Source organism: Falco biarmicus, chromosome 3 (assembly GCF_023638135.1).
Source record: "Falco biarmicus isolate bFalBia1 chromosome 3, bFalBia1.pri, whole genome shotgun sequence".
In the NCBI taxonomy this organism is placed as follows: domain Eukaryota; kingdom Metazoa; phylum Chordata; class Aves; order Falconiformes; family Falconidae; genus Falco; species Falco biarmicus.
This window is the reverse complement of record NC_079290.1, coordinates 69,372,283-69,399,067: the sequence shown is the minus strand read 5'-3', so window position 1 is coordinate 69,399,067 and position 26,785 is coordinate 69,372,283. Positions and strand designations below refer to the sequence as shown.

General features: G+C 43.5%; 1 protein-coding gene across 1 annotated transcript in view; it reads left to right on the top strand.

Moving 5' to 3' along the window:
• Positions 1-17,634, top strand: part of ZNF516 (zinc finger protein 516) — a 124,636-nt gene extending 107,002 nt beyond the window's left edge. Inside the window, exons 6-8 of the mRNA XM_056331138.1 lie at positions 7,125-7,195; positions 10,373-10,452; positions 11,253-17,634. Of these exons, the coding sequence (XP_056187113.1) occupies positions 7,125-7,195; positions 10,373-10,421 (120 nt within the window). The 3' untranslated portion in view covers positions 10,422-10,452; positions 11,253-17,634. The remainder of the gene's footprint in view (positions 1-7,124; positions 7,196-10,372; positions 10,453-11,252) is intronic.
• The last annotated feature ends 9,151 nt before the right edge of the window (positions 17,635-26,785 follow it).

Sequence of the window (26,785 nt, the reverse complement as noted above, 5' to 3'; positions counted from 1 at the left end):
TGCCCTTAATTTGAGGCTGGTGGACGAAGGGCAATCTGTAGATGGGAAGAAAAAAAAAATCCCTGTGTGTTGGGTATAAACAAGTATTTCCAAACTGGTTACCTGTTACTAGTCAAAATGAGGGACTCTTGGTATTGAGAGAGAAAAAGATGATGTGTTGGGATTAGGAAGCAGGCGCAGAACGGGCGATTGTTTCATTGTGCCTTGGGTAGAGGGATCAAGAGCATTAACATGACCCAGCTGTATAGGTTTGAATACTGAAGTGGATGTTGCCCATAGGGCCATAAGAAAAGGAGATGGAGAAAGCACGTGAAAGATCAGTAAGAGGCTGTTTTGACCCTCTGAAATTCAAGTAAGGAGACAGAAGGCAGTGTCTGAGAAAGGCCACAGCTGAGGCCAGGACCAAGGCGAAGCCAGGACCGGAGCGAGAAGTTTAGAGGAGACTTGCCAGAGTGGAAGCATTGCCAAAATGTGCAAAGTCAACATTGTGAGAGATCAGAAGGATGTGGAGATGGAGCAGAAACTCTGAAACCTAACCAAAAGAGGTCTGTGCCCATTGCAAAGGGCTTCCATTTGGATGAAGGGGAGGGGAGGAATACGGAGGCAGTGTCTGGGGAGATGGATTGGAAACATCAGTAAATAAGCACAGAATTTAAACTCAGTGGATCATCTTTTGCTGCAAAAATGTCCTTTTGTGGTATGAGCCTGAATGATGTTCTGACAGAAAATACAGGAATGCCCTTTTGGATCTTTACTCTCTTGACTGATGGATGAACCAGAGATAGGACTATAATTGTGAGTCCAGCTGAGGCTGGACTGAAGGGTCTCTCCAATACCCAGGGCATTTTGAAAAACATACTGCTCTTTTCAAGAAACAAGCAGACTGATCAGCCCCGAGCAGGAGGGAAAAAGGGAAAAACCACAAGGCAGGCAAGAAGGCGCAGTGTTTTAAGCAGATGCTGAACTGGAGCAATCCTTTGAGGATGCTAGAGGGTACATTCAGATAGCGTTCTCTAATACAGAATATTTTAAGATGCCTCATAGTATATTGGATAAAAGAGCTGGGGATGCTCAAAGCTGTTAAGAAAAAATGTCCGGTATTAAAATGGCTTCAGACACTTGGCTGTCTCCTTTGTGAAATCCTTTGTATCTCAAATCTAAGTTGGGGTTCATGTAAGGTCAGTGCAGATGGCTGGATTTGTTTGTTCCTGTGTCATCAGTGTTATCTACAAAGGTGAGTTACTTGTCAAGAGTTTAGAAAATGTGAGGTACCCATGTTCCTGTTCTGTAAGTGAAAGTCTTTGCATGTCATACTTCATCATCATCAACCGAAGTACCACAGGAATCTTAGAAGATTTGTCAAGGCAGAGAAAAATGACTATTTATTTTCTAAATATTTCTTATTCTGGTATGACATAAAATAAAAGGGACGCTGGCCCTCCAGTTGATCTTACTTCCAGAATGCAACTTACTTTTCTGGGAAAGGGCAGTGTTGTGCCTTGCTTGAGACAATTAACGAGCCACTAGTGGTTTCTGAAACCTACGGCTTGCCACAGAGCACTGGAGCAGTGCTCTGATAAACCTGCTTCTGCTAGGGACCGCCCTTGAAGGTAGATTGAGAACTGAACCATTTCTGGCTTTTACCACAAGCTTTCATGAGTCATGCTGGTGGTGCAGGGACGCTGGGTCTGGATCTGTTCTTCCAGATGGGAACCAGTGGTGGGACGTCAGTGAGGTCAGCTCACCCATGGAGGACCGTGGACTTAAACGGTAACCAGTCTGCTGTCTACTGCTTTCTCAAACTTTTCTTCTTCATGTGTTCCTCTCCATCCTTAGAGAACACAGATGCAGGTGGATGCTTGCATCATGGAGTAGGTGACATCTGCAGAGCAGTGGTGGGAAGAGTTTCTGCCAGTAAGAAGTCCACATCAGGTGTTTGCCAAGAATCCCGTCCCCTCTTGCTGGGGTTTCTTCGTTGCCTCTCCTGTCAGATGGCAAATCAGTTGTTGTGTGGCCATGCTCCCAGAAATGCACAGAAGCTTGCTGTGGACATGGGAATGATTGCTTTTTCCCACTTTTTTTTCACTGACAGAGTACAGAGCATCCCTGGACTGCATTGTTAGAGAGACAGTCTGGAGGAAGCCTAGTGCAGACGCAGTATTAAGTGCATTTTGTACCTGCAGGAATAATAGATCTACTGGCAGGCTCTAGGTCAGGGGTCCTCAAACTTTTTAAACAGGGGGCCGGTGCGTGGATGCAGTGGCAGGCAGTCATTTGCGGCTGCTGGGTTTCCCCCCTCAACCCCGGCCGGGGGGGTTGGGGGAGGGGGGGGTTCTGTAAATACCAGGGGCCGGATTGAGGACCCTGGGGGGCCATAGTTTGAGGACCCCTGCTCTAGGGGCTTTTTGCAGTGGCAGATTTGTGGCAATTTCTAACTAGAAGGTGGAATGACGTGGAAATTTGCTCAGGTGCTCGGTCTGTTGTTGCTCACCATCCCTGCCTTGAGGGCACAAGGCAGCCTGCTGCCACTGGCCCTGCGCTGGTGCTGGGGTGGTGCTGGGGACCGTGCACTTGCTGCTTCTCCAGCAGAGACACGTGGGCATGGGTCTTCCTTGGGCTCCCTTCCCTGACCCGCTTGCTTTCCCAGCTCACAGCCAGCAAGCAGAGGGAAGCTCAGCTCGCTCATGTCCCATGAGCTGCATCCACAAGACAGAGCCCTGAAAGGGATCGGGACTAGCTGGAGCCCTGCCATTGAGGAGCTTTGCCACAGCTACATTTTGGTTTTCTGTGTTTTGTGCCAAGCATACAATGGGAGCAGCCCAGGAGCGGCCCCAAGCTTCTTTACCTGGGGAAGTGTTCCAGGCCTCACTGGGGGACCCTGCGCGTGATGAGCAACTGAAGCTCTGGGCAGTGACTTCTGGAAAGGCTCACTGCAGCTCTTGCCTTCGCCCGGGGCAAGTAAGGGCTCCCCGACACTGGCCAGGGGTCATCGATGGGCAGAAGTGGCCTGCAGGGAGCCTGTGGGAGCTTCCTGGGCTAGGCTGAGTGCAGCACTAGGGTTAAATCAAGCAGACCCAAATGAAATTCCAGTGGATTCACCATTTGTTATTGCTGAAGATAGCCTGATGGGTGATTTTATAGACCTAGTTCTTTGCCCAGTGTTGTATGTGATGTTTGACAAAGCAATTTGCCAGTTAGTGTTGAGGGTAGGGGAAGGACAGGTAGTGAGCGAGTGTCAGAAATGACATAGGCTTTTCACTCTCTGCTGGCGAGGCTGACACACTGTTTATGGGCTGCTCCATTTCCTGCACTGCCCCTGGAAGTTTTAGCACTTTCAGGGTTAGAAATGTCTAAGGAATTCCCTGCAAAGTTACTTAAGTTATTTTCATTTTGTCTCCTCTGACAGCACATGATAGGAGAAATTACTTGTCTTGTAAGGTGAGGCAAGTAGAAGGGGGAATAGTCCAAGCGGCAGAAGTGTTGCTGTCCTAAATGCTATTTTTCAGAGCATGACTTTAAATTATTGGGTAACTGAGTATGTTCTCCTTTGCATTGGTTCTGTTAAATTAACAGTGACTTTAAAATGGGGCACAGCTGGAGGCGCCATTAAACCCACCTTAATTTTGTTTCTCAAGTTGTATTTTCTGAGTATTTTGCAGAAAACGAGTCTTTGGGAGTTTTTAGAAAAGAAAAAAACAAGCTCTTGGGGTTAGAGAAATGATTTTGACTGTAGCCAGAGTAAAGCGCTTCAGGAATTTAAACTTGCAAGAAACAGGTGAGCACTGAGGTGGCAGGGGAAGAAGCACCAAGTCTGTAAACCTGGCTGGGTGTTGACTCGGCCATGTTATGGCTGGTTTGGTAAATGTGGCTCCAGGGTGTACAGGTGGCTTGTAGGGCCTCTGATATTTTTTCATACTGCTTTTGGAAGATTTTTTTTGTAAGATTACAGTTTCCTTTATTATATAAAGGGCCTCTTAGGTAGGTGTCTGTCGGTGCTCGGTGTGTTATGGTAAGAGGTATTTTGCAATGCAGAAGCTGCACGTGGGTTGCCATGCAGAAGTGACTCTGAGCTGGGCTTGAGGGCAAATTCACTCTCTGCTCACCTCATTTAACTGGTTGAATGCCTTTATGCCGCCTGGCAAACGAATTGCTGCTTTGAGAAGTGAGGTGCAATGCACAGGGGACACACACAGTGCTCTAAAGTCATTACCTGCCACGGGGATGGGCCCAGGCACTCTTGGGTTTTAGTCAATCTGCCCTGAACTTCTGCTCTTACTGCAACCAAGATACGAAACAAGCGGTGCTGGCTAGGTGGTGGACATTGCTTGCCACAAGGGCAGGTAGGATGTGGAGGCAGTCTGGCTTCGGGCTGAGCCTAGGCCGCCTACCAGGGCAAGTTAGATGTGAGAGAGCAGGATTCCACAGCCCAGTTAAACGCATGGGTGTGTGGGAAGCTATGGAGGAGCCTCAGCCCGCACAGCTCCGCATAGTGCGGTGTGCTGGGCCACAGCAGTGCCTGAGGGGTGCGGTGACAATCTCTCCACTGGGCTGGTACAAAGGAAGAGTAGCTGCTCACTGCCCTACAGGCACTTGTAAGTTGTGTCCTTTGTATCCTTCCAAAAGATGCTCTAACAGGAGGATGTTGGGCTGAGTGGGGGTCTGTGGAGGCACAAGAACTTGACAATCTTAACTGGCCCAGGTAAATGTGGAAAGTTTGATACTTTGCTGTTTCTATAGAGCCTTTAATGGTGGTTTTTAATTATTCTTGTCTATCTGTGAGTCCATATCACTTCTGTGCTGTTGGAAGGATGCAAGCTGTTTCTGGGAAGAGACTGAAAGCCTTTGGAGTTCTCCATCCTTTGCCAACGTTTAAAAAGGGCAAACTATCTTCTCCCCACCTGCATGTATTTGAAGCAACAGCATTAACTTCAAGGGGATTTTTGCATAGATGCATGGCTGATTGTAAGGACACATTTGTTTTCCAGTCTATGATGCACTGCACGGAAATTTGATATAGGCCTATTTACATAGTTATTTTATGAAGGGAAGGGGTTAGAACAGGGACTGCAGGACGATTGCAAAACGGTCCTGCTCCCTACCCACATCTGGGGAAACTGACACCCGTCCTAAAGCCAGGCTTTAGCTAAATGAAGAGATTAGTGTGAAGCTGATGTCATACGTGAGCTCATAATGTTTTTAACTGAAGTTACTTGTTTTGGCAAAAAATCCCCCATCTTATTAAAAAAAAAAAACACCAAAAAAACCCCAACAAAAAACTTGCAATAAAGCAGTCTCAGAAGATGGAGGTAAACAGGTGTAGTTGTCCCAGTAAATCAATTGCAAAGAAGCAGTGAAAATGATACTTAATATACTTTAAATGATTTGGCTTTAGTATGGAAATGATACCAGTTGAAGTGAAAGCAATACTATCTACGTGGGAAAGTGGCATTGAAATATTCTTTCTTTCTGTCGCCTTTTGTCAATAGGAGAGGCTTGAATTATGCATTAGCAGGCTGTAGTTATGGAAGATAATACAGCAAGGTTATGAACCCAGAACAAAAGAAGGGGAAACTAGGTTCAACTTGGTAATATATCACTTGGAACATATATAAATGGTTATAATGCTTTGCACATTATAAAGGCAGTAGTCACATATTTAAATGAGAACAGAGCCATTGCTTCAAGATTTTCTTCAAATATTAATTTGGGCATTGTAATTAGTTCTTCTTGGGAAGCCTTGCAATGTTCAGTATGTTTAGAGTTTTTTGAAATATTCTAGGAAATTACTTTTAAGTAGATGTACTTGAGATGTAGGATTTTACATAGATACTGATTTGTAATCACATAAATGAAATTCTGAATTGCTGGCTGTGAACAGTCATCTCTTGAAATGGGTGCGATCTGTGGACAGAGATGGCCAAAGCAATACTAATTCTAAATACCAAATATTTGGAGGAGAAGCCGTAAGTGAAGAATTATTCACAGGATTTTTTTTTTTCACATCATTAATTTTTTTAATAATGTGCTTTGCTCCCTAAATTGACAAAGAGAAAGGGAAGCAAAAATCTGTCGGCTAATCAATTTGCTATCTGCTGGTAGTTACAAAACGGCGCATTTCTGCAAAGCCTTTCCCCTGAGTGACATCCAGCTGCTGTTGCCTGCTGCATGCTGGTGCTTCTCCCAACCCTGGGATCTGCCCCAGCCCACGAGGCCTTGTCCACCCCTGCCATTGCAGGGTGCTTGTCTGCAGCAGTGGGGGAAACGGAGAAACCTGCACTTAAGCCTGACTTCATCAGCCCCGGGTTTATGGGTTATGTTGCTTTGTATATATACGGGAGGTGCACCGTTGCCAGGTTGGTTTTCTTTGGATCTAGAGGGTTGCTTTCCAGTTCTCAATGATGGAGCTGCACAGGGTGGGGGGACATACAGGGGGACAAGAGCTGCTGTTGAAACATCGTGTTTCCCAGTGATCAAAGGGATAGTTCAGCTGGTGATCCTCTGGGCCCGGGGGGATGGGGTGACCCTGAGAGTTTCCACAATGCCCTTGGCTGCCCCACCATGAGTGGCGCTTGGGCAGACGTTGGAGCTGGGTCCACTCAGAGTCCTTCTTCTTACCCACATGGAGCAGATTCGCTTCACAGTTGACATGGAGCGGGGAGGCTGCTGTAAGCCCATGGAGATACGGCCTTTCCTTTTCTTGTTCAGCTTTGGAGGCAGGTTGGAGCCTGGCTTCCCTGGTCTTCCGTGCTGGGCTATGGGCACCGCCAGCCCTCGCTGTGCTGCTGCCCGCGGGCACCCACACAGCCACCTCCTGCGCCCAGGTGTGCTCTGCTGCTGAGGCTGTCTGCCCTCCTCCGGCAGCGCAGGGAGGAAGGATTGCATGGGTTTTGTGCTGTTGCTAATAATGTAGCCAAAATTTAATTATTTTCTTAAGTAGGATATTTGTGTTTGTTTTTTTTTAAAAGAGAATTATGGACTTTGAAAACACAGTCTTCTGATGGCTGAAGCTGTTTACTAAATCAGTGAGAGACATCTGATGTGCACTCACAGTTCCCTGAGCTGTATCATTAAATAAGTATAAGTTAACCAACCTTCAGTCCACTGTTATTTGCTTTTAATCACAGCTGAGGAGCCGCTTAAGAAAACTCTTGGGAAAAGCAAACCGTTTCTTGAAGAGAGGAATAGGGAGTCCAAGGTAAGCATTTACCAGTTGCCAAGAATCTTTAGATCCATTTAGTGTCTCATTATTTGGTGAATAAACCACCTGGCATTGCTTAGAAAAACATCAGTATAATTCCTTTCCAAGACAGACCTAATTGTATAGCAGTGTGTGGCCATTATTTTCTTCCACACCCAATCTGAGACTGGGAGCGTATGCCATATAGTTTCATTCTCTTTTTGTTTCAAAAACAATGTCCTTAAAAATGAATAATTGTGGGGAAATGGTACTATGTTTGGCTACTCATGCTAACTGCCTTGCTTAAGAAAGGTGCCAGCTGAATCCTCACAAAAGAAGTAAAAATACACACACTTGCCCCAGCATTATTGTGCTTTGCAATGAATGGTATGATGAGGAAAACAGAGGAGACTTTGGTTTTGTCCTTTGTGCCGTTACTTTTTGGGCTGATAGATGAGGGCTCCATCATCTTGAATTAGTCATAAAGAAGTGTCTCATTTTCTTCCTCCGTGGTACACAGTTATAGACTCCCATGCACATAATCATGAAGACATGCAGCTCTTGGTTATGAGAGGAGAGGTAGGTCCTGACATTTGATCGTTCTCACTACTTGCAAATTTTGGAAACCGATTCTGAAGAGCGTTTGGTGGGAGCTGGCTGGGATGTTGCAGGGATATATGTTCCTTGATTTTATTTAGTTGAGGGACTACTGCATATTGCACTAGGCATGGAGGCTTTTTAAATTTGGGATTCACTCCTGGCATATGGTGCACTGGCAGTAATTAAGCCTGACAATCATGGATGCAGAGATCACTTTGAGTAAGTGATTTCCACGTGGAAGAAACAACATCTCAGAGCCACCTAGGGAAAGGGGTAAATGCATCTTTACCCTTATTGTATAGCCGATACCAGTAAAGAGCATAGCAGGGTTGAGTTCTCAGGCACTGATGTCCTGCAGGTGTGAAGGTCACAACTTCACCCTGCTGTTTGCTTTTGCCTGTGCCTGTCTCCTTGTTGCAGAGGTGTAGCTCCCACCAGTTGTTTTTTTTAGTGAGTTTCTGGTTTCAGGCATGCTCTGGGAGTGTTGGAAAATTGTGACCTGTGGAGGGTTGTTGGCTTTTTCCTGACTGTTGCAAGCTGCTGTGGGACACAACGTCCCTTGGAGCTCAGAATGGATGTGTAATAGAAAGCATGAGAACATACAGCCTGTGCAACCTCAGGGTGCACGGTCTTTGGTGCTAGTGTCCATCCATGAGAGGCTGGTGCTAATTTGCTTGCTACACAGCCAGAATCATGTTACAATTTTCATAAGATTTTTAGAAATTTCAAACTCTTGGAAATCTGTCAATTTAACAGAAGTAGTGCTTGGTCCATAAAACATAACACAGCTTAAAAGGGAATAGTGAGGATACAGACATTTTCTGGGCGAAAAGTAATTCAGAGCTTGGGTGGTTTCCGACCAGTTTTGGGTCTCCTGTAGACTAAGGAAAAAAGCTGCTGCTGCTTTCCATAAAAGTAGAAGCCTGTCCTTGCTTTTCATTTCCAGTACTTATTATTTTTACCACATTCATATTTTTATATTTTGCTTTTGGAAGACACAGGGATAGAATGATACTCCCTTCCCCCTGATCTGGCTGTGATTATCTAACATAAATCTCCCTTTATAATCTTATCACTGGGCAATTCAGTTATTTTAAATGTGAGCCTTCTTGCCCACTAATCAGTTCATCTTCAAGTTTTTAAAAGCGCTATTTCATAATTCTGCACATTCCAATTGCTTCTGAGTGTCCAGCCCAGCTCTGCCTTCACTTATTCCCTTCCCCTTCCTTTCTGACAAGGCAGACTCTTTCTCTCGCTCACAGTCTTTGCATTCCTTCCAAGTTGATGCACATAGTCATTTGTAATCAAGGCTGTAAATTGTATTTAAAGCTGTACTGCGCTATCCATGGATATCTGAATCATAAATGAGAGTATTGTCCTGCCTGTACTCTCACTTATTCTTTCAGCCGTAATGGATCCTTTCATTTGTGCTCAATTAGCTTTTCCACTCCCGCATTCAGACCCTGAAAGTTTCCACTCTTTTCTTCAGGTCTTGAATGCTGATGGTGTGGCCACGTTTGCCTCTACCACATAATTTGTTTAGCTCTTTTGTGCCACAGATTTCACTGAATATGGTTTGTTTGTTTTGACAAGTCCAAACACTGTGACTATATTGTGCCGTAATATAAAAATGTTCCCGTTAATTACGGTTGGGGTGCTATGGCTCTCGGGTGGACCTCTTAGGTGCTTGGGCTTTTATGTCTCCAAGTTGAACGTAACCAGAATTTTTCTGGAAGAAAATAACTTTTCTAGAAGACTGGTTTGGGGTTGTTGGTTTTTTTTGTATTTTTTTTTTTCTATTATTGTTGTTATTCTGATGGAACAGTGAGCCAAGTCACAGCAATCATGTGTCAGGAAGAGTCATTTTTAGAACAGCACCCCACAGTGTGCAAGCACACCAAGTCCTCTTCCTTTTGCTGCAGCCCCTGGCGCTGCAATGGCTCATCCTGCTGGTTGCCAGCCCCTTCCAGTGCCCACTCTGCCCACCCGGTCCCAGGCACTAAACCTCGGGATGCCGGCTGCTCCCCTGGGACCTCAGCCCCATGCGCCATGCATATGGCTGCTGGGATCTGTAACGGTTTGTGCCACTGCCAGCGTGGCTTTTTATGTTTGCTGACATCTCCAAAGGTGGAATTAGAGAGAGTCTTCTTGTGAGAGAGTGTTTCCTTTTCCCTTCACGTTTCCACCCCCGCTTATTTTTCCTTTTCTTTTTTTTTCTGTCTTTGTTTTCTGAAAAGAAAAAAAAAAAGCAAAACTCAGAGAAAATTAGCCAGCTTCACTTCCTTGCTTTGTACTACAAAATGAGCACATACTTTTTCAATGTGATCAGACAGGTTTTATTTCCTTTCTTGTTCCACAAATGTGGCCTGATTTTTTTTTTTAATTGATCTTAATTTCTGTTTTGAAAGTGATTTTAGGGGAATTATCTTTCACTCTGAACCAAACTGGCATGTTTAAATAAATGTTTCTCTTCTGTGCTGAGCCTTGCGATAATGTTGCAGGCAGGGGAACTGACATTTGTTTGAAACTAACATATCAGAAATTATTTTGAGATCATCTTCCCCTTGGAAGAGAATCATGACTTTTTTTTTCCAGGACTGTCCGTAGATGGAGAAGGAATCTATTTGGATTCTGTTTTGGATGAAGTTTGTCCTTAATATTTGTGAAGGTTACTGGTAGGTTTAAACTGAATATGATGGAGGAACTAACCTCTACTTTATTTCTCTTGCTATAGGTAGGCATCCCTGTAAAATTCCCTAAACTGTACTCTAAAGTTTTCCTATCCCAGGATACTCTAGAATTAAAAAATAAATTAAAAAAAACCACACCAAAACACTGTATCTGACATTAAAATGAAGTGTGTTTCACTTTGTGTGTAAGTGCACAAAAGACAGGGAGGGAGCAGGACAAAGACAGTGGAGGTGTTAGGATATTCATCTGGGATGTGAATCTGGAAGCAGGCCAGGAAAATACACCAGCTAGTAAGACCTTTGTTGATTCGCATTTGGTGGGGAGGCTTTAGGGAAAGAACTCTGCCCCTCAGTCTCACCAGTAAGAGATGACCAATTTAAGCAATAAAATATCATGCTTGGGGCCCTACATCAAGGGCACCAGAGTTTGTTGGGCAGAACTTTCTAGAGCAGTCAACTTTAACATTAACACCTTCATGAACATCAAATGTAGTTATATTGTCTTTTCATATTTAGGGATATCCAAAGCATAGGCTTCAAGCCTTTTTTTTTTTTTTTTTTTTCCTTTCTTGCTTTTCCCCCAGCTAGAATGGACTCGGAAACTCCCCCAGACCTCATTTATCTGACACTTTTCATTTTACAGCTCTCAAATGTTTAATTTTTGTGAATCCACAATCTTTATAGATCCCCAAAGAGACCTATGTAACTAACAAAAACATAACATAGCTATTCAAATCCTTTATATATGTATGTATAAAAATCTCAGTTGCCATTCTTTTTTCTAGACACCTTTCTCGTTGTGGGACTCTACTCATCTATACAGAAAACCCAATTTGAAATCCTATCCTTTCCTCCTGAAAGGAGGGTCAATGTGTGCCTCTGCTGATACAGACTTTTTCCACATAAACTGACCTTGTGCAGCATTTCTACTTAGTGAATTAAAATCAGTGGAGAGAGCCAGCCGTGTACAAGTCTCAGTGGCCTCATTTTATTATACGTACTTTAAGTATAGACTGTTAAGGAGGAACATGGCTTGAATGACGGTGAATAGTGATTCAGGCAGACAAAGCACAATGGAATCACTCGGTTCATCTCCTGATCTGCAGAATTCCGTGGCTGCAGGTCCTGACCTATCCTTCCTCTTTGTGCATCTGTAGCCTGCACTTATGATTTACATCTACTCTCCAGAGTTACTGCCATTTGTGCATCGCATACTGCCGTCATAACATCTAATATTGCTATCAATGTATTGTTTTTCTTTGGTTTCCCTCTTCTCAGTCCAGAAGGTCACCATCCTTCATCACAACAGATGTGTACCAATGTGGTAATCGTTGGTGACCTAACGCACTCCAGTGAGGCAGCTTGCTCTGAACACAGGTTTGGATTTCTACGTGTTTTTTATTCCCTTGTATCCCAAGTCTCCACAGTTTAAGGATGGGCTGAGAGGGAGGTAGATGGAGGTCAGGGGAAGAGAACAACGGAAGGAAAATGCGATGTAAATCAACAAGCATCGTTATCAGCAGCATGCCAGAAGTGCATTAGAGGGACTTGTTTGTAAGGAAGTCTGAACCTGGCTGGTGATATGGAAGAGAGCATCTTGGGTTTTTTGGGAAGTGGTCAGACACTGGAGGAAAACCAAAGTGATCCATTCCTGGCTGCACCTGTGCTGTTTGAAATCCCACTTGTGCCTGTTTCCTTTGGTGTACGTCCTTTGGGCCCATACCAACCTGAAATTGTCTGGAAGCAAAGCAGAAGCTGTTGAGATATAAAAATGCCCATTTTGCACTTTCAAACTAACACTGCCAGTACGCTGTAAATGCTAGCTGTGCGTTACCCCCATGCACAGAGGTGCAGTGGCACGTGCTGCACCCTGTGCTTCCACTGACCAGAGACCTCCAGGAGGTCTTGAACCAGAGATCATAGAATTATTTAGGTTGGAAAAGACCTTTAAGATCATCAAGACACCATTAACCTAGCACTGCCAAGATGAGACATTAAGGATGGATTTTCTTCTCCAAGAAGTGGTGAGACTCTTACTATTATTTTATCGTTGTGTTTTGGTATTTAATATACAAGGACTTGACAAAGTACTACTGTATAATCCTCTAACAATACCCATTTTGTCCCATAAAATTATTATATCCAGCCTTAAAATGTTAAATATGTCACCATTAGGGTAGAGTGTCATAAAATTCAGTTTATAATATTAAAACTCAAAAATGACACAATGTTATCAATTACATTCCTTGGTAATCAACTATCTTCATTTTTCTTTAATTTTGCATTTTAGTATAACAAATTGAGATTAAAACTGCAGCCTCCGGTCTCTTGGAGGTGAATGGCAGTAAAGTTACAAGTAAAGTGATAAGAAAACAAATCATATGGAAATCTAATATTTAATAACATTTCAGACAGATCACAGAGATTTAAGACCCTGTGCTGTAACCAGCATTGGATCAGGGCAGATATGCTAGTAATTGCAGAGGGAAATTCTCTCATCTCCTTGAAATAAATGCAGATCATCAGTGGAAGGCTGGAAATATGCTGAACAGCTAGTATAAAACTGAGATGTCTTTCTGGTAGGATTTTTTAAGATTTCTGTTATGCTCCCAGAACACAGACATTGGTGTTACATTGTTTGTTTTTAACTGGGGAATTCGTATATTCCCCGTTCCCATCCATTCCCCGTCACCTTTCCAGCTGGTGCTGTGGTATTGCACATCTTTCATCTGGACTCTTACATTTCTTGAACAAATGTAGGGAAAACTTCCCTAAAAGTGAAAAAAAACCCAAACACCCACAAACCCACAAAAGACCTTTAAATGCTTTTATGCATTTCTACTTATTTTCTACCTTTTTATATATCTTTATCCTGTATTTTATTTTTATAATACCAGAATGTAACAAAATTGTATTTTTTTCAGCTCGTAAAGGACAAGATCTCCTTTTGAAAATTTGTTCAACCGACAATGAGCTGATGGCCAAGTTGCACAATAATGCAAAAAAAAAAAAAAAAAAGTTACACTTGAGTTAGCGGGGCTTTCTTTGCACGTAATGTACATATCAATTACTTAGTGATGCATTATACGGTATAATCTAATTCAGCATGTCAAACTTTTCAACCCAATTTATAAATTCAGCTGCATCAGCCTCTGCATCATTTACACCAAGTAATTTTTAGCTTCTCTAGAAATCAGCTCCTATGGAAAAAAATGGCTAGATTTATTGTATGTGTTATACTCTGGGACCTAGTTTGCTCAGTGAGCAAAATGAATGCAGTGAGTTTCACACAGTAGAACTCGATATTGTATTTTGTATGCTGAGCCTTTTTCTTTCTTTTCTCTCTCCCTCTTTCTTTCTCTATTTTCCCCCCTCTCCAATAGAGCTATCCAGTCTTGAATATGTCAGTGTGCCTTGAATGTGCAGTCACATTCTGAGGTATGTCTTTGAACTCTTCAATGGTGCTTTGCATTTCTTTGAGAGCTTTTATGGGAAGGAAATAGAGAAATGTGGACTAAAATGCTGTGCAGTTGTCTCATTATTTCTCTTCCATTAAAAAAAAAAAAAAAAAAAAAGATTTAGTTTTTGTTAGACAGGGACACCTCCATTGCATAGTATATTCAGCATCCACTGTGCATGGCTCCATACTGATAACTTGCAGACAGCATGGGGTATGGCGTACCAATTTAGAAGGCCAAGACAATAGTCCTGTATCTGCTCCGAAGAAAGAAATTATCACCCCCAGCTAGCAATTACTTTGACAAAAGGATAAATTGATTTTCAACATATATTTCATTCTTGGCCATTATACTGAATTTTATTTTTTAAAATAGCAACCCCCCCCAAAAAAAAACCTAGAGAAAGATGAATACTAATGGCTAGTAATCAGAGGATAATAAAGTGTGACCAGAAAAATTAGAAGCTCCCCTGCAGCTCTAATTAAGCCAGTAGGACACATATCTGCGGAAGGATGGCAGAATGGGACCTGTACGTACATGCTCCTCTTTCGGGCAGGATTCTGTCACCCTTCCTCAGGCAGCGTAAGGGTTTGGTACCTCAGCGGTCACAAGCAGCAGGCAGTTGTGTGGGGTCATAGGGCGGCATTTGGCAAGTTCCAGCTGGAAAAGTGGGTGCCTCACCACCCGACACACAGCGCACAGGCTGCCCTCACCCGTCCCCGTACCGTGGGGGTGTTAAGTCTGGGTGCTACCAGCCAGAGAGAGATAAATTAAAGATATTTAAGGAGAGATTTCACAAAGGGTTATTCTGGTACATAAAAAGGGAAGCCAATAAAAGTGGTACAGAGGAGTACTCATAGAGATTGTACTAATATATTTTATGAGGTGTCTTTTAATTAAATTTACAGTTTAACAGATTTTATTTCTACGTGTGTTCAGCATGAAGAGGAAAGGGGACAGTCTGAGATAGTTTTTCTAGAATTGAGGCAAATTTTTTCCTCGTAGTTGCAAATATATCCTTTGCTCAGTGACTATGTTTATCTTTTAAGTGGTGGGGAGTATGGGTTTACTATCTCAGTTAATTCTCTGCTCTAACACCCATAAAGTGTAATGCATTAAACAAGTTTCATTTTTAAAATCTATTTTGCACATGCCCTTTTGACAGAGACATTCCACAAGCAGATATCTTTTTATACTGTACTTGGGGCACAGCATCTGACAGATCACTGTATAACCTGAAGTAAAAGTATTGGTGTAAAATACAGGACTGTATACATGGGATTTAATCCAGAGCACTCAGCCAAAAGAAATACTGAACCACTGCTAAATCATCCTAATGAGTTAAGTATTGTGTGTGGTTTTGTTATTTTAAGCAAATGCACTCGTATTTGTTTCTGGAACTGTAAGGGATCAGTCAAGCAAATGTTTCCGTGAAAGGAAAAAAAAAATTGTTCGTAAAACTTACACTGCCTTACTTTCTTGGTGGCAAAGTATTTAAAATAATTGTTCAATGAAAGACTAAACATTTTCTTGGAAAAGTCATTTAACTCAAGAATTAGCCATATAGGGTGTCCACTTCACTGTGCAAAATAATAAACTCCATTCCTTCTTTTTCTGTTTTAGCTTTAATACATAGCCATCTTCATAAAATCCATATGTTACATATAACTAGGCATTTTCATTTGAAAAAAACCCCAGCAACCCAAACCTACAAAGAATTAGGCTTGCAGGTCTAAGAAAAACATTTGCCTGGTGTCCAGTTTAAATTGAGGGTGAGGGGGTGGAGGGAGGGGCGAGGTAAGAAGGAAACGGTGCATTTCAGCCCAGGCTCACCGTTGGGTTGCCAAAACAGGGGCTTCCACTGGGAACAAACAGAACGGCCTCGGCCTTTACGCTCTTCTCCAGTTTTCTGTGGGTGTAGGGATTAAGTAACTACTGCAGTTCATACACGGTTTCCTTCCCAGATGTGAAACATCTCCCAGACAGCTTGGCTGGGAGGTTTGGAAACATCTGCTGCTCTCTCTTCTCCCATCCCCACCTCCCAGTCATCCAGATTGCGATGGGTATAATAATGGGAAACAAAAGGGGTAGTAATTCCTGGGTATTATCATTGTTTGCTTTTGAAGAGAAGTTTCTTTTCATGCTTTGCACTTGCTCCTGTGGGTAGTGAAACAAGGAGGCATAAACACAGCAGTGTTTAGCAGGGGTAACTGGTGGGTAACACGCCTTCAAAATTACTCTGGTTGGTAGGAGGGCCTCCAGCCAAGGACCATTTGATGTGCAACCTGGGGCAGTGGGGGGGCACAGCAAAACCAACTTTGTTGTATTTTTTGAGGTCTCTCAAATCTTGGCTCACTCAGAAAAAGAGTTCATTACAGGTGTAATTTAGGGCAGTCACATGTGTGACCCAGTGACCCGGGGGTTCTCCCATCAGCCGTGTGTTGCTGGAGTCCATCAAGCTGGGACCGTGCCATCTCCCGGTTTTGAAATGCCACCCATGATCTCAACTGTCCATTAATCAAGGATTGTCCTTTGGAAAAGCCTTCAGATGGTCATTTATGGCAATGTGTGAGACTCACAGGAACAGAAGAGAAGGACCCTCCCTACTGCAGGCTACAGCCTTTTCCTTAGTGGTCACCAGGCAGTCTCAGTCCCAGCAGCACTGGTTTGCACATACACAGAATGTAAATACGTTGTTCTGGCTGGATTTCCTGAGTTCACATCCCTCCCCTCCAAAAAGAACCCCTCAACCCAACCACTTTAGAAGATATTTCACTGAGCAGCACCTATAAATAAATGATTTAAGGGATTTTTCACTCTACAATACAGAAAGACCAAATCCACTATAGAACTGGTTTTTTGCTTTTTCTTATAAATCTTTAGTATTTAAAAATTACAAAAAGGCACCATTCTGTTTACAGGATTTTTTTTTTTTTTTTACATAATACTTCTCACCTCTTTGAGATAAAATACACTTCAGCTAAGTGTCTTACTGGTGTATTTTTTTCCAGCTGTAGCCATACAGCATAGCTGTAGCCATTTGGCATAGATGTCACCACTTCCAAAGAGTGGAGGCCTGTAAACACAGAGAGTGTGGTTTCAGTTTTATCATGACGGGCTAAGGCAGTGTGTCCATTACCAACAGCTGGAAAATGAGACAATGACTAAAAGTGGCATTATTGTGTTTCTCATGGATGTTTTACTAGGAAAGTTCAGAGAGGGGGAGACACTTGTGATAGAGACAGCTCAACAGAGATTTTTTGCTTGGTGTCACATGATAGTTTTAAAAAAATTCTGCAAAGAGATGTCAGAGGTGAGCCGAACAGCTTGAATCTAGTGCAAAAATCAATGCACACAAATTGTTTAGGTCCCAGTTCTGCTCTACGATATGTGTGTATGCCTACAAATTATAAATAAAACTGACAAATCATGCCTTTGGCGTTTGTCACCTACTTTATCTCTGCCACAGGTTTCTGTCTCGAAGTGAGGTCAGTAGATGTTTGCATAGCTACCGTAACCTCCTCTTTGCAGGAGGGGACAGCAGAGCCCTGGCAGGACCCGGTGTTGCAGGCAGTTTAGAGAGGGTGATTGCCTCTCCCCTGTCTCTGTTTGTTCACCTATGCTACAGCCTGCTCTCCTGAGCAGCTTCACTCTCAGCCTTCTGCTGAGTAAGGCTATTTCTACACGGCACCTTTTTCAGGCAGAAGCACCCACGCTGCCCCACGCTGGGCTGACCAAAAGGCCACCACCAGCCTGAGCTCAGCCCTGCAGGCAGGTTGGCCGCTGTGTGCAGCCCTGATAAACCGCCTGCAGGCTGGCCTGCCGGGAGGGACAGCAAGTCAAGCTGTGGCAGCTCAGGTAGAGGCAGAAAACGCTTGTGTAAGCCAGACAAACATCACAGAGGCTGTGTCTCGACTCTGCTCCGATTTCCACACTTTAACGCCTTCTTTAGTGTTATGGCTCTAAGTGAAAGTTAACGTTGATTATGCGGCCAGGACATATTATGTTACTTGACTGTCGGGCGCTAAATGCATTTGCAGTATGGTATTTGATTATAAAATGTTAACAGCGTTTGTGGTATTGCTACAGATCCCAACTACTAACAAGGCTTTACTGTGCCAGTCGTTTTACAAATCTGGAGTAAAAGACAGTCCTTGTCTCTGAGACTGTGAAGTTTAAAGAGAGACGTGTCTGAGTACTGAGCATACGCAGAGAGAAACTCAGTAACTTGCCTGAAGTCTTAATAGCCAGTCAGTGCGAAAGCTAGGGATAAAAAACATGTTCCCTGGGCCCTGGTCATGCTGTGCTCACTTGATCACTTCATTTTTAAATAAACCTCGTGTTTAAAGTGCTGTTTATGACTGTGGTTCCAAGGGAAGTTGATAAGGTCAATGCACAAGCACCTAAGACAGAAGAGAGTTATCTTTGAAGGCGCCGTAGTGCACAGGCACTGCAAACATGGGCAGGGGTGGCGAATTTTGAAGAATGGTGGTATAATAAACTGAGTTAACCTGTGAAGTGGGGAAAATATCAGACCTTCTTGTCTGAGCAAGTGTCAGGATGTGGGGGAGTAATGAAGCAGAGGAGAGAAAAGCACAGGGGAGAACATACGGATGTGTCTTCTGCTCTCGCGGTCACAGGGGACGGGTTGCGGCATTCTGAAACACAGTGAAATGTGCTGCAGCTGTAAGGCAGACGATCAGAATAATCCACTAAAATCTATATGCATATATGGAGATATAAGTGTCTGTATATACAAGCACAGAACGTTCATTTATGGTAGAAAGTTCATTAAAATTGTATTTAATTTTATGTCTTTATTTAGTTGAGAATATGTAATTCACATTCAAGTTCCAACAGAAGCTAAAAATATCTCATCTAGCTAAATCACAGTGGGTGTCTGGTACTTCAAAACTGCATGAGTAACCGATGGGACATGGTAGCGATCTGGTGGCAGCTTTTCTCTGTTCTGACCCCAACAGTGGCTCCTCCTGTTCAGGATCAGGGACGGACCAGCACTTGAATTTATTTATCACCTTCAGTTTTAACATTTACAATGTATCAAATATTTTCCTGAATATTGTACTTTTATGTAACAAGGTTTTAAGGAAAATATTTAAAGGGTAGAGGATTTACTCAAGGAAGAGATAACAAATATGGTATTTATCTTAACAAAATTATTTCTAAATTAAATTCATTTTCTTTGTATTATTTGTAACCATGCAACATGGGATTAAGTCTTCTGTTGCTGAAGTGGGTCAAAAAGCATTCCCTGACTTCTATGTAAACAAATGGTTTCCTTTGGTCTCATTTTAGCAAAATATTTTTGTTCCAGCTTAACTAAAAGTGGGCTAGAGGCCTGTTGGTGTTCCACAGTCTGAAGTTGGTGTAAAAGCTTTGATGAATGCAGATTAACTGCTTAACTAGTAGAAGAAAGCAGCTTCTCTTACAAATTGTTTGAGTTGGTCACCTTTTCTATCACTGGCCCGTGTGGAACAGAGTTTGTGGTGTCAGTCCAGTTCTCTTTCTTTGTGTTATCAAAACAATCTCCGTTTTGGAGTGTTGCTCCCTTGAATTTTGAATAAATGTACATACCACAGGCAGCCAGAAGTCGTCAGGCTCAAGGGTATGCCTTCCTACTTGTGCTGACAAACAGCTAGAATAAGTGAAGGGGTGCCCATCTGCCACCTGTTCTTTTCAACCAACCATGTGAGAAAGTTTGCTTTCAACACGGTTTTACTGCTTTGATCCCATTCCTTCATGTCTTTTACTGCTTCTTACTTTCTATTCTCTATTACTTGTCATTGTTTCCCATTATTAATCCTTCCTTACCCTTGATATGTCCCCCAGGGCTCTTATTCTGTGGGTGGTGAGCACTGTCCCATGCATGAAACTTCTTTTGTCATCAGGGGATGACTGATGAGTTTTTTCTGAAATCCCATGAAAGCTCAGAAAACTAGCTCTCATCTGTGTCCCTGTAGAGCAACCCTGACACTTACTAGTGTGCTTTTTATGTGTTTACTCTAGGTATTAAAGTGCGCTGGGGCATGCTGGGGCAGTGCCGCATCTGGATGAGAGTGGCAGAGATCCTTTCTTGTGCATTTCAGGCTCCCTCTGTGTAGGCCAGGTGTACCAGATACTCTGTTCACCTGGCGGTGTCCTGCCTCCTACAACCTGACTACAATGTTGGAAAATTGGTAGCATTTCAGGCTTTCAAACCATGAACAGGGGGCATGGCTAGACCCGTGATGTTATTTTCAGCCTGTCCTGCAGCTGATCATTCTCCACCTCAGATTCCCATAGAAAATGTCCTTAGCTTTGCTTCTGAGCTCATGTGATTGTTGGCTCTGCGTCATACCCTTTTCCAATCCTGCAGAATGGAAAAATGGTATCTGCCTTTCCTTTGGTTCTGCTGCGCATTTGGATACGTGGAAAGTAAAATAAGACGAGGCACACGTGATTCCACCCCACTGAGTTTGGTATCCCTGGGGGCTTGTGAAGCCTGATCAACGAAGGTACCCATGCCAGAACCTGCTGTTGCAGGAAAATGACATTTCCTAGGTAGGTATTCCAGACAGACTTCTGCCTGTCACAGATAGGCTTTTTGATATCTCTTATGATGGAAAAGGTATTGCTCCTTTGTAGTAAGAAAGATGGAGCCAAAGGATCAGTTGTTCTTCTTGGAGTATGACTAGACCTGTGTTCTCAATTTCAGCTCCTAATGCCTTGAAATACTTTCTCAAATTTAAAAGAAACCAAGTTTACTATCACCTCAGATACAGTTCATGTGTCAGTAGTCTCTCCCCATTGCTGCCCATCTGAAGGTGAGATTGTGTCCTTCTGCTCCCCTGGAGCGTGGGTTGGTTCCAAGCCATTGCAGCAAATCACCCCAATGTGGAGTCTCTCTGCTCTTTATGGCTGAGTTCAGTTTAAACCAGGAGATACATTTAAATGCTTGACCTCCTTCCTCCAGAACTGCAGCCTCCGGATGAAACAATGCACAGCTGTGACATCAAAATTCAAGTTTTATACTCGGGAGGCCAGGCCATTCAGACGTTTTCAACTTGTTGCAGACAGGTGAAAGAGTACCTACAGAACTGGGCAATCATTTGGTTATTAAGACATGTCATAGACCTGCAGAGGTGGTGTCCTCTTTGTTGACTACGGATCAGTCTGCCAAAGCTCCGTCCATGCAGGGAGCATCCCTCCAGACTGTGTCTCTCATTGATATTCACAGGACATCAAGAAATTCCTCTCACATCTGAGCTTATGAAACACTGAGACATCCAGAAATAATGCTGGATTTGGCAGGGAGGTGGCTGAAGTTGCTCTTTGAACAAAGAATTTTGATACTGACTTCCAAGTGCCACCTCTCAATTGGATTGTAAATTGAAGGGAACTGGGGGCCAAAGATGTCTACCAACCCATATGCATGGCCATATATTTATTTAGTGTAAGGAGGTAGACCCTAAATACTTGTTTTGGAAAATTTAGGGTGAAAATGTCTCCAGCTTTAGCTAGAGGGGACATAAACCCACTCAAAGTCAAAGTGTGTGTGTGGAAAGTGCCCCTGTCAAGTATTTTGGTTGCTGTGTATTCACTGGCACTCACTGACATCTGAATTAACTACCTCAGCAGGAAGACCACAGGCTAAATGATCTTCCAGCTGCAATTTTATTTGACTCAAAGGTTGGGACATCCTGGTGAAGCTCTGTGATGGTATAGAGAAGCCCCCACCGCACCAGGCCACCCCTTTGGTTATTGCTATTAGAAATCACTTCCAGGTAAGAGAGTCATAACCGACCTGAATAAAATACAGATGGTCTCTCGCTGCGTGTGACTTAGAGAACTTCAGTTCAGTTGAGGTCCTCTCACACACACACGACTGAATCTAGTCGTGCACTGTGAATGTTATACCCTTTAAAAATGTTTTCCTTGAAATACATGAGAATGTAGAAGAGCACCCCAAGTACTCAAATATCTGGGAAACCAGCTTAGTATTGTTTGACAAATCCTCCCTGCTGAGCTAAATCAACCAGTTAGTCATGCTAATGCTTGTTAGTGACATTTCTGTTAGAAGAACAGTGCAATTTGGCTTTATTTCCAAATTCCAGCAACAAAAAAAAAATACCGTGTATTGATCCTGTATTGCAAATGAATGATGTTTCTGCGCTACTGAAACTCAAAAAGTGCATGATTGGTTACACCTTGCCACCATCTGCCGAGGCAACGACGCAGTAGTATTCTCACACCTTCCAGTAAAATTTCATGATATGGATCCCAGCAGAGACCATTAAATCAAACTTGATACGGGCATGGCTACTTCTCTGAGAAAAGTATAACAGGCCTAAAGAAGCACTAACAGTTGGCTCACGTAATCTGAACCTATTAATTGCACGAGCGTCCACCTCCTCTTTGTGCTCAATTAGGAGTCCATTTTGAAAGGGCGGTTCGTCTGTAATGGGTTAACTGATGCCACGGTAATAGAGGAGCTATAACATGATAAACAAATATAGTTTAATGCACCCTGCTTTGAATGCAGAGTTCATATGTATTCCAGACAAAAGGCCAAACAAATTTACAACACTTCATGCATTTCTATAGCTGAGCATTTTTTACTGAAGGATATGTAAATCCTGCACTAATCAGAGGTTCTGGGATTCCAAATGCCACTAAAGGTTATGACCTGAAGCCCTGCTAATAGATGACTGTGGGCATAGACTAAGTACTTCTGAATGACAGCAACCACAGGGTGTTTTGCATGAAAAGTAACCTCTAATAAATGACCTCTGCTTTTTTCCTTTCAAAGCTATGACAGTAATGAATATGAAAGGGGGAGCTTTGTACACACCGGGTGTTATTTACACCTAAATACTGCAAGAGTGTGGATGGTGTGTGAGGGTTTCAGTTCTGCTGAAAAACGGAGGAAAGGGTGTTTTCGCTGCCTTAACAAACACTGCTGCACTTCTGCTGACTTCATTAATAACCCCTTTCTTAAACAGTGGTGCCAAACAACAAGGTCATGTTATTAAAGGAAAAATTTTCTCCTTCCTTATACGTGTGTGTATATAAATACCTGTATAGCTGAATGTATGTATGTATGTATGTATGTATGTATATATGTTTACTGGATGGGTTACAGGCTTTATGTGAAATTTCTTGGATTGCTGATAGAAGCATTCAAATTTCTGCTGTTTTGTGACCTTTAGTTAGGCAGAACACTGTGTCTTTGGTGGTATGAACAAAACAAGGATGTTTTTAATGACAGAGAGTCTCTCCTTGTGGATGATATTTTCACTTGGTCTTCTTGCAGGAAAACAGTTCTGAGATTTTTTTTCTGAAATGCAAGCAGAACCAGAGCTCTGGGGGGCAAAAAAAAAGAATTTTCTTTGAGTGATGGTGATCAATTGGTGAAACTTTTCACATCTTGCTGGAGATACTGGAGGGAGAATAAAGCAATTATGAGTGGGCCATCTTGTCTGCTCTCCTACCACCTCAGGATTGTTCCCAGTCACATACATTGCTTTGCCTTAGCCCCCCTTCATGTAGATAACTTGCAATGTGTCCTTTATGGCTCTGGGGGCTCCTTTTCCCTTTCCCTTTCCCTTTCCCTTTCCCTTTCCCTTTCCCTTTCCCTTTCCCTTTCCCTTTCCCTTTCCCTTTCCCTTTCCCTTTCCCTTTCCCTTTCCCTTTCCCTTTCCCTTTCCCTTCCCTCCCCTGCCCCTGCCATGTCCCTTTTCAGTGTGTAAGGGCAGACCAGATGGGGGAAGGCAGGCAGGCAGGAGGCTGCTGTCTCCTCTTTGAAGCTGGGAACAGCCATGCAGGTCCCTTTACGACCAGGCAGGCAGAGGGATCGTGTAGGGACACTGTCGCTGCAGAGGAAACCAGTTGCATAGGGTGTACGTAACCAGACCCCCCAGGGTCACACCGGAGACCCCTGAGCCGGCACGCTGAGGCGCAGGCTGTGTGTTTGAGACGTGGGGTGCGGATGTGCCGGCCTGGGACCCAGCAGCACAGGGCCAGTGCAGCGGCGGGGATGGACTGGCCCTCGGCTTCCCTCGGCCAGCCGGCATGCTGGCACTGCAGCTTCCAGTTTGGGAGCCTGTGTGCCGAAACCCCATCGCAGGCTGCCTTGGCAGTCTGCCTGGTGGGGGTACAGAGGGCCCAGCACCTTCGGGATGCTCAGGTGCCATTCTTGCTGCTGGAAAGCTCAGCCCTGTATGGTGTCACCAGCACATGCTGCTGTGCACAGATGGCCTAAAGACACGTCATGCATGGCACTGGGGTGACTCTGACACTCCGCTTGCCCCCAAACCCCATTAGCTACCCTGTGCAAAGCCTGTTTATTTGGGATTTGAGCACACAGCGTGTGGCCTATGAAGAGAATCTTCCGCAGCCTAATGCGCTTCATACCCCAGGAATCCGTCACCTGATATTCAGCACAAGTCTTTTGCTTTTCTTAATATTATCCAAATATTTTTTCATTAGTTAATTTTTAATGCAGATTTTTTTATGTATGGATCTTAGTTATGTTTGTTCAGGTATGACTGCCATTTTGTTAGGTGGCAATTTTGCCTGAGTAAGGAGGCCAAAGCAGGGCTTTAAAATGCACTCCTCATAAAAAATTAAAGAGCTATTCTTTATTTACATATTTACACAACACTCAATCCATCGTGTAAAGCTTTCTCTGCCTTAAACCCAAATCTCCGGGGTGTATTCTGTGCCTGGGGAAATTGGATGGCTCAGAGAAATGATAAAGAGATATCTGTCCATCCACCTATCTGTCATTTTTTATACCATACTCATTACCATGGTCTCTGAGCTACTATTACACGTATGGAGCCTTTCCCATTTCAGTACAGAGCTGGTCAGCAGAGACAGCAAAGCCATCATTATTTTCTGAAGAGCATAAGCCTGCAGAAGGACCGGCTCCTCAGCCTGCAGTGGCCGTTTGGCAGCAGCCAGTTTGTACAGAAGACAAATCCCTTTTATTAGCTGCCTGGGAAGTCTGGTTTGGTTTCTGGAAGATGCAGTTCAAATGGACTATGTGCAGAGAGTTAGCCTTAGGTATCAACATTGCTGTTCCCACATTCACTTCACGTCACCTCGAGAGAGAGTCTACCTCTTCCCTGCCTCCCTGACAGCTGCTTACCAGGAGGGGAACTTCAACTCTGAAAAAGCATCAAAAGACCTGGCAGCTTTAACTTGGATAGACTGTCCGAGGGAGTCTTCAAATTAACAGAAATAGCTGCATTTCTCATCCTCTTGCATGTAACTCTTTGGCCACTTTCAGGCCATGTCATCACACATTTGTTTCATTCTTACCCTGGGGTCCACCTGTTTCTTTGCAGAATTCGCTTATTGTCTTTTGACTTGTGCTTCAATTTCAAGCTCTGGAGGATGGTGGCTTTTTATTAGGTTGTATTCAGGGCCAGCCAGAGTGGGGGCCTGATCCTTGACAACGACCTGCAGGCATTCAGCAGACAAATATTAGTTAACACTGATCATTACTAAGCATAAAGTAACATCACCACTCCACAGCTCGCTCCAAGGATGACTTTGTAACAGCTGCTCTTGCCCGTGATCATACCAGCACTATTAGCCATCCTGTTGCCCATTTGTTTTAATCTTTTTTTCCTCCTGTGTTAAGAGGAGAAGTGTCAAATCCATCTTAGTGTGCCTATCAGTTCTGTCGCACACACGGCAGCAGCCTGGAGCCCCCTGTGCTCCCAGAAGGGCTGCTGCTGGGATGCGGCAGCATGACCTGGGCATAACACTTGGGTGTGGGCTCCAGGATCTATAGGATGGATGAATGCTGCAAACAAATACCTTCTCCTCCCCATGTTCCTGTGTCATGGAGCAGCAGAGGGATAATTTTGTTCTTCTTTTATTGGTAAAGGGCAGAGCAGTCTGTCCCAAATCACCAACCCGAGAACAAGTACAGAGCCTAAATCTCCAACTTGTCCCTCCTCTACCACAACCACCCCTCTCATTCAAGCACCCCTCTCACCCCAGCCTGGCTCAGGTACGCTGTAGTCTGCTCTCCGCTTTAATTTAGAAATAGATGCAGCCTTCATCAGTCAGTCAGCAGGAGTGGCATCCTGCATTCAGTTCATGAAATGTATCCAAGACTAAAAGAGGAGGAAGATTGTGGTTTTGAAATAAATGTAGCGAAAAAAATTGTAAATGGCAAATGAAGAGCTGGAACCCCCCTCAGGCCAGACTCCGACAGGGCTTCGCAGATCATCTGTATCTAAAATTGGAAGGTTTTGATTCAGGCTTTCCTGTTCTTCACTTATAAAAATCTTCTGGCACAACTACAGGTCATCTGAGTAGAGCCAGGACAAAACTCAAAAAGGGACGATTAGTATAACTTGAAAGGCTTCATGGAAGTGTTTCAAGCTTGACAGGTTTGTGGTGGAAGTCTGCCCTTTTTTCCTGGTCAGCTGTAGGGACCCTGGGCTTCTGGCCACAGATTTGGGATTCCTTTAATGCTGGAGTCCTTTGCAGCCTTGGAGGACCTTATTTTAGGACTGATGACTGACTGGTGCTCCAAAAAGATACCATGGGACATAGTACAGTACTTTGAACTTTTTCTTTTCTCTTCCTTTCTTATGGTTGTCTTATGGAGGCAACAAAAATTAATTTTCTAGTAATGTACAATAGAAATGCATTTTCTTTTGAAGATTACTGACCAGATTTTGAGCTCTTTCCAACCAGCCTAACTCAATTGATACTTCTGATTTATGCCAGCCTAAGGAAGAAATTAGGCAATTTACATTTTAACTTCCTCTCCTAGGAACAATCCTTTCATTTCTGAAATCCGCAGATGAAGAATGAAACTCTAAAAAACCTGCTCA